This window comes from Thalassophryne amazonica, chromosome 20 (genome assembly GCF_902500255.1).
Source record: "Thalassophryne amazonica chromosome 20, fThaAma1.1, whole genome shotgun sequence".
Taxonomy (NCBI): domain Eukaryota; kingdom Metazoa; phylum Chordata; class Actinopteri; order Batrachoidiformes; family Batrachoididae; genus Thalassophryne; species Thalassophryne amazonica.
The window spans coordinates 53,892,463-53,903,675 of record NC_047122.1 but is presented as its reverse complement, the minus strand read 5'-3'; the positions used below and the strand labels follow the sequence as shown (position 1 = coordinate 53,903,675).

Genomic DNA, 11,213 nt, shown 5'->3' with positions numbered 1-11,213 from the left:
TGTTAAGGTCAGGTTAATTACCGTATTCACCCAAATATAAGACAAGTTTTGTTGTTGTAGGGTTTTTGTTTTGTTTTGTTTTTTTCCTGAAAATGTATCTGAAAAATATGGGCTCATCTTATAATCAGGGCTGTGTTATATTCAGGCCAAGTGGTGGGCACAGCTCGGCTAATCATATAACAGCTAATTAGCAAAGCTAACTTTTTCAGTAGTGGATGACCTATTCAGCTAATTTTGAAAGCCATTAGCAGACCAGTTAGCTATCTCTAAATCTATTTCTGCAAACTTTAAGTCAAGTAACATTAGTTTCAGTAAAGTTTACTGGTCAAAAATGTTTGTAAACCTTAAAATCATGTATTTGTTCCTGTTGGAGCTAGCTTACACACTAATCCAAAAAGCCAAATTTGACACATCGCATGAAGGCAACAAGCATCTCACTGAGCAGCTTAAGCTATGCTAAATTCAACAATTAGATAACTAAAATTATTTTCCAGCTGTGTTTTGTTGTTGTTGTTGTCAATGAACTGTATGTTGAATGAAACCCACTGCTTAATTTAGTTTGTTCATTTACTTATATATGTACATCTAGATCATCATCATCATCTCATCTTGGCATGCTAAACATTTTGGGAATCTCCATGTTGATGCTTCAGCATATTAAATTTCAGCTCTTTTGGTCTCTTTTTCATAGTTTTAGAGCTAAAAAAAACAAGTCTAAATTCATATAATGAAAGGTGGTTATCAGTTAGCAGTAGCTTAAGATAAATGTCTTGGCAATGTATTACTTTAGCGTTATCACAATTAACTTTTCAGTTTGTGAATTAGCGGTTATCAAAGCTAACGTTTGGTTAGCTGTGCCCACCACTGCCAATACGGTATAAAACATAATATGTTGGGGGGGATCCTTAAAATAAGGAAGGTTTAGAGTGCAGCCTTATTCCCAATTGGCTCTCCATTGTACTCAAGTGCATGAAATAACTGAAGGTTGTAGCGCTAAAGAAGGGTTGTGTTTGTGGTATATGGTCCGTGTGTGTACTGAGGGCTGGTATAACTAGGGGGAAAGGGACTATGGCTTTTCTCCTTACATAAAGATAGGGATAAGGGATAATGTAGTTGAATTAGATCCTCAGTGGTGGATGAAGAGTAGTTGCGTCAGGAAAAGCTGAGGACATTTCAAGAGAGGGGTTCAGGGTAGGAGCTGTTACTCACTGGGGGTACCCCTGTGACTCTCTCTGCCGGGCAGTCACGGGACAGTCCTTGTGGGTCAGCAGAATCTGCTTCAACTGACCCACCTCGACCTCAAAGATGTCACCTCGTTCTGAAAACATACCGAGATGTTAGTATCCTTGACATGTACGAGTTTGTACGTCTTGTCTACAGAGGAATTCTCACCTGGAGCTGCAGGTTGGTGTGCGTCAACTCTTCGGCTTTCTTCTCCAGCGATGACACCCATAGTTTCCTCTTCTGCCGACAGCGGGTTGCTGCGGCCCGGTTACGTTCCAGAACTTCTGCCGTCGTTCATCAGGGTCCTGCTCTGCTGTTCTCCTGCGACGGCTGCCACTGCCTCCTCCTCCGCCACCGCTGCAGCCCCCACCTGGTTGAACTGCATGCTGCGAGTTTGGCGGCTGTGAGGACTGGATCTGTTGTGCTACCGGTGATACCTGCGAACAAAAGGGAGGTAAAGTCATGTCACGTAATGAAGTCAGTCAGGAAATAAACAGTCCAGAAGTGGCATATTGTACCTGCGCCGGAACAGACAGGGGCAGTGCAGGTGGTGACCCCTGGTGCAGGTGAGTCGGGGGTGATTGGTGGGCCTGAGCATGCGGTGCATTCCCGGACTGGTGAAGTGGGTGGTTGTGGGTGTTTCCAAGGTTTTGTGGAGGTGGAGCATGGCATTGGTGCTGGTATGTAAGAGGAGGAGCTGGAAGCTGTGAATGATGATGGTGATGGGCATGATGGTGGTGTTGCAATGGAGGTGCCTGGTGGCGTTGTGACATCATGTCCATGATGTGACCCATGGATGCCATGGGGTTTCCGAGGGTGACCATTCCTGAGTGGTGGTTTTGGTAATTGGGACCCATCACTTGTTTGGATCTCTGAGTGGAGATCGAAACACACACATATATATATATATTTAAATGACAGCTGTTCTCCACTAGAGCTATAATGTCCAAATTATTAAGAATTGCACTCCTACACAACCTGTATTTCTGCTGGTTTGTACCTTAAATAGAGCCTTTGACAAATTCTTATAGTGATTCTGTCAGTAAAAATATCCCAGAATCAGCAATCTGTGCTTGGTAAGAACTGCAAGAGGTATTCTGAAGGGCCCCTTCACACATAGTACGAATAAGTACAAATCAGGGCGAATCACGGCAAAACAGCTCGTACGACCGAACCACGAAAACACTGAGCTGACGTCGGGAGGGACACATGGTCAGGCAGGCGTGAACGAGGCGGCTCGCTGTGCTGTGTGCACTCTGACGTGCCTGTCCACTCCCCATCTGTACATCCATATCAGCAGTTCATACGAATGCACTCCCCCCAACACGTCACATGTGTTGCGATGGGGGGGGCGCAACACATGTGCGATTCACATCACGGCACGTGTTGTGGGGGGGAGCTGACACTCTGGCACGCCACATGTGCGTTGCTGTTTTGCAATGCCACACTTGTGGGGCACTTAGACAAATTCACATCCAGCTTGAAAGTGATCATCTGCTGACTGTTTTTGTGCTAACAGCGTGAATGGCCACACATTTCTAAGTGCCATGTGAGCGGTGTTAGATGTTCATGTGTGTCACCTGGAATTTAGCCGACAACCTGCTGCGAGAGGGATTGAATGGGCACGCACAGCGCACACTCTGTCTTTCAGCCACTGGTGTGCGCAAATAGTTGTAGCAACAGGTCTACGAGGCATTGGAGGCAGCTCCGATTTTACACTTATTGCATACGATTCCTGCTTTGTGTGGAATTCAGCCACATTCATACTATGTGTAAAGGGGCCCTAAGAGAATCAAGTGCCAGCTGCTTGCTGCTCAGCAATGAGAGCAGTTTAGGTTCACACCCGACAAGTTAGCTCTGCAGGTACTTATCAAATGTAATCCCTGGTTGCACTGAAGAACACCATGAGACTTTGCAGGAGCTCAGCTAAGTTACTGGATATAGTGGCCAACTTATAGTTACAGGGAGTGAAGGTGGAGTCTCTGAATAACACCAAGTGAACTGAACAGTTCACGAAGGATGTGTTCTGGCTTATAGTGAAGTCCAATGACCTGGGTACTTTCTCTTTGTGAAGAAAAGCTCATCGACCTTAACTTTGCAGATGATGCTGTGATCTTTGGAAAATACTTGGGCATTGTTGGAAAGACTGTATCTCGAATAAGATTTTATTAATGGAGACCCAGAGGAGGCATAGCGAAGGTATTGTGACAGAATGTAAGTTATGACACTATTCAGTGTTTTGTTATTACCTGTGTACACTAACTTTCACAAATATGACTACCCTAAGATTGTCAAAGCTTTGGGGAGTGTCAGCAAGGCAAACTCAGAGAGGTCAGTAACTTTTGTTCATGTCTTTTTGCTTGAATAGTTGGAGCACCACCCAGGCATACAACTGTATACCCAGGGAAAGAACAACACAAGTGCCTTTGCTGAGGAGTGCAGGGACTAGAAAAGGTCAAGGGGAAACACAAGTATCACCTGGGTGGGGGAGATCGATGGCTATTTTTGGATGAAACATTGGGTTTACCTTGGTGGATGGTCCTACACCTATATTTAGTGTCAAAAGCTCAGTTTCCACTGCAGGTACCCATAGGATATTTTAATGGTTTGATCATTTTGCCCTTGTCTTGACCGCAGGAACTACACCTGAAAGGCGATTTGATTTTTGGAGCCTTTTTTTTTCGTGGCAAGATAAGTCCCTGTTCCAGGTTAGGTACTTCTGAGCGACCATGAAAAATCATTGGGTGGAGCTCAACGCTGAATAGTTGAACTCACATAGGAGAAGATGACAACAAACAAGTGCCAGTTATAAAAGTGAGCAGAAAAACACAACAGGACATCAGAGGTGACAGATGGACCAACAAGAAGGTAAAGACATTGTTGTCTTTCTTCTCAAAGACCAAAGTCCTGCTCGGACTCAAGTTCTGGAGTCGAAATGAGAAAATGTACATGATCACATCAGCACACCTGGAAAACCCTCAGAATTAAACACACAGTGCTGAGAGATTTTTTTTTTTAAATTGAAGCAGGACTGCAACCATCTGAAAGACCACAACAACAAAAGTAGATCAGACCACAAACCAGCGGATGCATTGCTGGAACCCACACACCAATGCACCATGCCAACGTGGGGAAAAAAAGGCTTGCTGCTTGCTTCAACCATGGACTTTGCAGTGGAGAACACTAGATAAAATCCAGACTCAAGTAGGTAATTCATGAAAGACAGATTTTTAAGAGTTGGCATTACTAGCCCGAAATGACGTTAGCAAGCTAACGGAGAGCCAAATTAAAAAAGCAGACAGTTCTTCTGCTTTTGCGTTCTGACTAGTGCGCTACATTGGATTCTTGGGACAGCTAGGAAGCATGCTTTTATGTTGCCTTGCATTTAACATTAAAATCTGCTTGCTAGCCACTGTTAGCATTAGTTGTTTAATGTCACTGAACATGTACTGTATCTGCATTAGCGCGGTGGGTCTTCACTGGCAGTGGAGACACAGCGTCTGAGAAGACCAATTATGGGGCCATTCCTGGAAATGTTCTCAACATCTGGTAAGTAGGTCGAGGAACTTTTTTGAGTGCAAACTTTGTCTTTTTTTTATCAGGAGAGCTGGCTCGGTCCTGGGGGTTGAGCTAGAGTCTGTGGCGGAGGTGTCAGAGAGGAGGATGTTGAGGAAACTGCTCAGCATCCGGGACAACACCCCCCACATGCCATACTGGCATCCAATGTGCAATATTGTTGAAATTCTTGTGCAAATGTCTAAAAAAAACAAACTATTGTTCACTGTTTACTGTTACTGTTTCACTGTTTCTGGCAAAATAATTTCCTTTGGGATCAATAAAGTTGATCTTATATTATCTTATCTTAAATATAGCTGTTGGTTTCGATTTGCTTGCTGAAAAGAGTTATAATAAGACTTCTTTAACACATCTGATTCTTGAAAACAAAACCTTATCCTGTGGACTATATATCTACACTTAAACGCCACCAATTGCCACATTTCAAATTTCTATTAAATGTTGTCTGTTAGTGCCACCGTGTTCTCTACAAGCTTAAGAGGCCACGTTTAGCACGATGATGAACTTAGCACTTGGAGCTTGTGATCGTGCATGAACCTTTTCCAACCTGTTTCCCGGCACCACCTAATATAGTAACAGCCAATAAGCCCCCTAACAATACACAACCTCCAGTCAAATAAGCCTCATTTATCCCGAGGAGCCAATCTTCTCCGTGCGTCCTCCTTCGAAGGAAGAATAGGTTTTATAATTATTGGGTTCAATAAATAACCGCTGCCAAAACTATTTCCTTCTAATTGTCCATGATGGTGAAGACAAGTGTAGATGAGTGGGGTAATAAATGTAATAAATGCTGCCAGGCGCAGCGTGGTACCTTCACACTTTATCATTCCAGTATATCATCTGACTAAACAATCTGTAAGAGCTAAATTAAACCCTGTCTCACCTTTCTCCTCCGCTCAGTAGAGAAGAAGGAGAGGTCATGTTTGGAGCATGACATCATCCTCCCCACAACTGCCCCCACTTCCCTCCCTGGCAATATTGCTATCTGTTTCCCTGTTAATATTTCTTTAAGAGAGCAACCTTTTTTTCCCCAGAATCATTCAGCGTTGAGAGAGAAAAAAAATGGGAGCGAGTGTAGCGAGTGCCAAGGGATGAGGTCACCATGTGGCCCCTGCCAACTTTATCTGCTAGTCATACAAGTACGCGCAGCAAACAGGACGAGACACGAGCATTTCTCCTCTCCTTACTACAATGGATCCTTCTGATGCTGGGACCTGTGATTACGTAATGGATCTCCTCTGCCCGGATGACACACCAGGTTGATATTTCTGACTGAATGAAGACACAAACTGTGTGAACGTTTCTGCTTCAGATGACTACGGCCTTACTGTGCAACAAAGGCGCTTTACTCAACTCTGTGCAGAGATGTGTGTTTGTACTGGGAACTTCAAAATAAAACATCTGACGAGGCTTCACCTTCCGATCTTATATGGCCAAGAATCCTCATCTTGTGGATAATGTAAATGTTTTATTTTATTGGTATCATGGGAGCACTTCATTCAGCATGCAACTAAATCTTTCATTCTGTCATCAAAAGTTTAATTCAAGATAATCTGTAAATTTTCATATTAAATTTTACACACTTAAACTAACACTGCAGTGACTACTTACAGTCAGGTCCATAAATAACTGGACGGTGACACAATCATACTTGAGAAATGTTTGTTTATGTGTCTTAGTTTACTCCACTACTCGTCCAAAGTTCTTGAGCCAATTTCTACCAAACGTATCAGTGCAGCAGATAATAGAATATTTAGAGCGGAATCCTGCAAATGGTGATACAAGCATCAAATTTGGCACAAATACTTCTAGGCATTCCTCTTTTTAAAAAAAAATGGTTGGCCACTTGAATTTTCAATAGGTCGAAGAATTACACATGGGTCAAAATTTAAAATGCTCCAATCAAGTTGAAAACTACACCACAGTATTTGCCTGATCATAAAGATTCCAAAAAGGTATAGTTTGGACTACCTGCGACTGAATGTTATGGAGTTATGGGGTAAAAACAGCAAGAATGGTGACAAAGGTCAATTTCAGTTTGTACAAGGGTCAAAAATTAAAGTTGCTCCAATTTTGGTAAAAAGTGATGCAAATTATTAGTTGAGTTAACAGGGTTACAAAAAGGACCAGTTTGGACCATGTATCATGCTTAGTTATCACGTTACGGGGCAACATATTTCAGTAGACATTGACCTTGTTTGACCTTTACTGTGGAGACCAAGCATTCAACACTGTCAAAACTATTTCATTTATTAATCCTATTAGCTCAAGCCATTTGGAGCATCATCGCTGGGTAAGATAGAAAGGTGACATATAACTTATATTAGCATTTAATCCTAGCCAATTCCATGGACGAGCCTTTCTCAATATACTCATGTATAAGTATTGGGTCCAGATTTTGACCTTGGCCTATGACCTTGACTTTTAACTGACCTTTCAAAAATCAAACTAACTTTTTCCTTGACTGACCGTCAATCATTCCACCAATCGTGATCCAAATGGGATCAAATCTCTTGTGTTCCACTTGGAAGGACACATAGGACTGGAAACAATACTTCAGCATGCATTACTGCAGGCTGGTGTGAAAATTATAAGAATTACAAGGCTCAGTATTAATTTCAGAAGAAGACGGAATGATCCGTAGAAACAGGAAAATATCATCAGCGCTTGATCCGGATTGGTCAGTACCTGAGGCGAGGAACAGGAGAGGTTGTGGATGGGGGCTGGTATTCCCATTATACAAGGCATCTGCTTCTCTATCTGCACAAGAAAAAAAAAAGACAAAAAAAAAACTTTCATTATGAAGGGTTTTCCACATGGTCACATCCATCCACAGTTTGATTAATTCCTTGTCAGGTGGGAGGGGGATGATTCTGTTAGTGTTAAGTATTTCTAACTTGGGCTCTTGACCACTCTGGCCAGTATACCTCCATCTATAAATCATATCTGTGTCTGTGTGTGAACGTGTGAATGCGAATACAAAACCGGTGCCCCACACTTACGAACATGTGCTGAGCAGATGCTCCTTGCATGGCGGGATCTGGCAGGGTTCCAGGCAAGGAGGCTGGTAGCGGATGTCTATGTCTGTTCTGCATGTGGAGGAGGGAGGACAGCGGTCCAGGAACTGGCCTGTGGTCAGCCACAGAGAGAGGGGCAGGTCAGTGCCAGAGAGCTATCCATAGCTGAAGTTTCACTAATCCTGGTTCAGAGTCGATACATTTATAGCTGGGTCTTAACGGCAAAGAAAGGTGAGACTCAGATGGATGGGCATGATAAAAAAACAAAAAAAAGTCAAACTGGGATTGGATGAAAGGACTGGCAGAATCATGGCTGAGCTTGAATTGGTGGTAGGAGTGTTGCAATAGGGTAAGCAAAGTAGGCAATTGTGTAGGACCCGAAGATAAAAGCAAAAAAAAAAAGTTTCATTACATGAGCTTACATAGTCCATAGCAACAACAATTTCATAAGAATGCCTTTAAATCCAATGATCAGCCATGTACAACCCAACGAGGCCCCGTGCAACTAGCTTGCTGCCGAGCAAAGAAAGGCAAGACTCAGATCACTGGGCATTTGTAAAAAGGTCAATTTGGGGTTGGGTTGATTGGCAGAATCATGGCCCAACTCATATGGGTAGCAGGCAGGGATCTTGCAAAAGGGTAGGCAAACTCGGCAAGTGCTCCCCCTCCTCCCCGAGACTGTCTGATTACGTTACACAGCAATGGCAATTTCATTAGAATCCTCCTAAATTAACTAGCTGCCCTGCCAATATGTAGAGCTAGGTTTGAATCCCACTCATGCTACCTGTCTATGTCCTTGGACAAGACACTTAATCCACCCAGCTGTACATGGGAACCAGCCTTGGCTGGGGAAGTAATGTGCATCAAACTGGCGTCCCGTACAGAGGACGCTGTACACTCTCAGACACTTGATGGTACGGAATCCGGAGATAAGCACAGGCACCAACGGGCATCAGGGCCTATATTGGACTTCTTCCTCTTAAATTCAATGATCGGGTATAGTATAGGGCCTAGAATACCTCAACGAGGTGTCAGAACCCCCCCCATTAGACACTTTGAAATTTGAGAACAACAACCTACAAATCACCACGACGTACATTCACCCTTCAGGCAGTCAAAACAAACATACAAGATGAAAAGGAAAGGGGGGAGACCATGGGAATCTCTAATATGTTGAGTAAATTAGTTATCCAGCGGAGGATGTTGAATCCTGGTGTGCCATGTGCTGACCTAACCCCTCTGGCTCTCAGCCAGTTGGGCGGCCCATGGGCCCCCACGGCCGCGGTTGAGGTCATCAGTAATGATGTCACGAGTGAATCTGGAGCATTGCTGCTCAATTAACATACAACAAAGCACAGACAAACCAAAACAGCATTTCCTAACGTAACCACAACAGTTCTAGCGGGCCAAAAGCCAGACGCTCTGAGACTAGGTCGCTAGGGAAACCAGTGGTAAACACCAAAGGAAACAGTCAGACAGCCGATCCACGGCCCATTAGCAACACTTAGCTGGTTTCACTGACTAACATGTCTGGATACAGCTGGCACTGATTTACGGCACCGTGACTGACTGTTAGCTCGCTCCCTGCTGTCCTGCCATGTCTCGTCTGGTCCTGGACAGATGTTTGGAGTTTATTATGTCACCAAATTACTTATGGTAACTTGACTCATCAACTAATCAACTGCAGAGGTTTGACAAAGATTCATGAAACTGTTCGTCAATATACAGCAAGCAGCAAACAGAAGCATGAGGACTGTTTTATTTTGTTAAAACTCAATGTCAAAGTAAAAGAAGATGTTTTGAGTCCTCTTTAGTATTACATGAAGTGAAATTTGTGAGTGTGGGTCTCTGTACAGCCCTGCGATAGAGCGGAGTCCTGTCCGGGGCGTATCGCACCTCACGCCCTATGACTGCTGGAGTCGGCTCCAACCCCCCGTCATACTTAACTGGAGTAAACGGGTATAGAAAATGATGGATGGATGTGTCCGTACAAAACGCTATAACTGGGAAACCGGCGAGCAGATTTTCACCAAATTTATTAGGACTATTCCTTAGGTAAGTTTTCCTTGAGCATTAATGTTTAGAGAAGCTCAGTAAAAAGTCAAGGTGAAGGTTGTCAAAAATATAATGTGACATATCTCCACAACCAGCAGAGGTAGAGTAATGATGTAAGGCTTATATCAATCAGTCAGTCAAGCACAGATAAAGTTAAAACAGGTACATTTATCTGGTTATACCGTGTACTGCTATCAGACATATTGACTTTTTTTTTTACTTTCCTGTGAATGAAACAAATCAATTGATTTATCTCATTAAAATGGCTCCAATGACGGGTTAATAGTACATTTAGATTGATTCAAGGCTCACCGTACTAATATAGTCATTAAAATTGATTTTCAATTTCTATTGGGTAATAGCTACCCCGAATAGAAGGACTTTAAAATTTTATAGCCTTAAAAGGGACATAATCAGGGAGTGAGGAAGCGTCATTTTTCCCAGTGCAGACAAAAAAATTCTGACATATGCAAATGTTCTAAATGTAATCTACACAAAAATAGTGATGCTATTCTCATGATGATCTTTGCACCTGCTGTTGACTGCAATATTACTATTTTAGAAAAGTATCAAATATATAACTTTATAACAACACAACGTTTTATTATTACTATTATTATATCAAATGGCTTACGTGTGAGCCTGAATGTTACAAATATAATGCAATGCTAAAAGCCCCTCTATCAATCAATCACAAACAATATTTACGTTTATGAGCTTTTGACAAGAGTGGAAGTTAGCTTTGAGTTAGCGGAAGTTAGCGTGCATGCTTACGTCTGCATAATGTCTTGTAAATCAGTCTAGAGGTGTTATCAGGTTACAAAAACAGCATTTTCAGTTTTAGAAGTGTTTATTTCTCACTAGCTTTTACATAATATATGACAAAAAGGTTGTATTTACACACAAATGAAACAGAGTTTGTAGCTGGCTACCAGCCTGTGATGTCACCACGCTAACATCCGCGAAATGTCTTGTAAATCACTTCAGAGGTTTTATTAGGTTCCAAAAACAGCATTTTCAGTTTTAGAATTGTTTATTTCTCGAGAGCTTTTACATAATATATGACAAAGAGGTTATATTTATACACAAATAAAACAGAGTTTGCAGCTAGCTACCAGCCTGTGACGTTACCACGCTAACATCCACTAAATGTCTTCTAAATCACTTTAGAGGTGTTATCAGGTTACAAAAACACCTTTTTCAGTTTTAGAAGTGTTGATTTCTTGCTAGATTTTACATAATATATGACAAAGAGGTTATATTTGCTCGCAAATGAAACAAAGTTTGCAGCTAGCTACCAGCCTATGACATCACTGTGCTAACATCCGCTAATTGTCTTGT

The 11,213-nt window shown here is 42.5% G+C and overlaps 1 protein-coding gene across 1 annotated transcript in view; it reads right to left on the bottom strand.

Annotated features, from left to right (window-relative positions):
• Positions 1–1,000: 1,000 nt before the first annotated feature.
• Positions 1,001–11,213, bottom strand: part of creb5a (cAMP responsive element binding protein 5a) — a 39,640-nt gene continuing 29,427 nt past the window's right edge. Inside the window, 7 exon segments of the mRNA XM_034161389.1 lie at positions 1,001–1,297; positions 1,300–1,318; positions 1,393–1,502; positions 1,505–1,661; positions 1,743–2,096; positions 7,489–7,560; positions 7,803–7,929. Of these exon segments, the coding sequence (XP_034017280.1) occupies positions 1,119–1,297; positions 1,300–1,318; positions 1,393–1,502; positions 1,505–1,661; positions 1,743–2,096; positions 7,489–7,560; positions 7,803–7,929 (1,018 nt within the window). The 3' untranslated portion in view covers positions 1,001–1,118.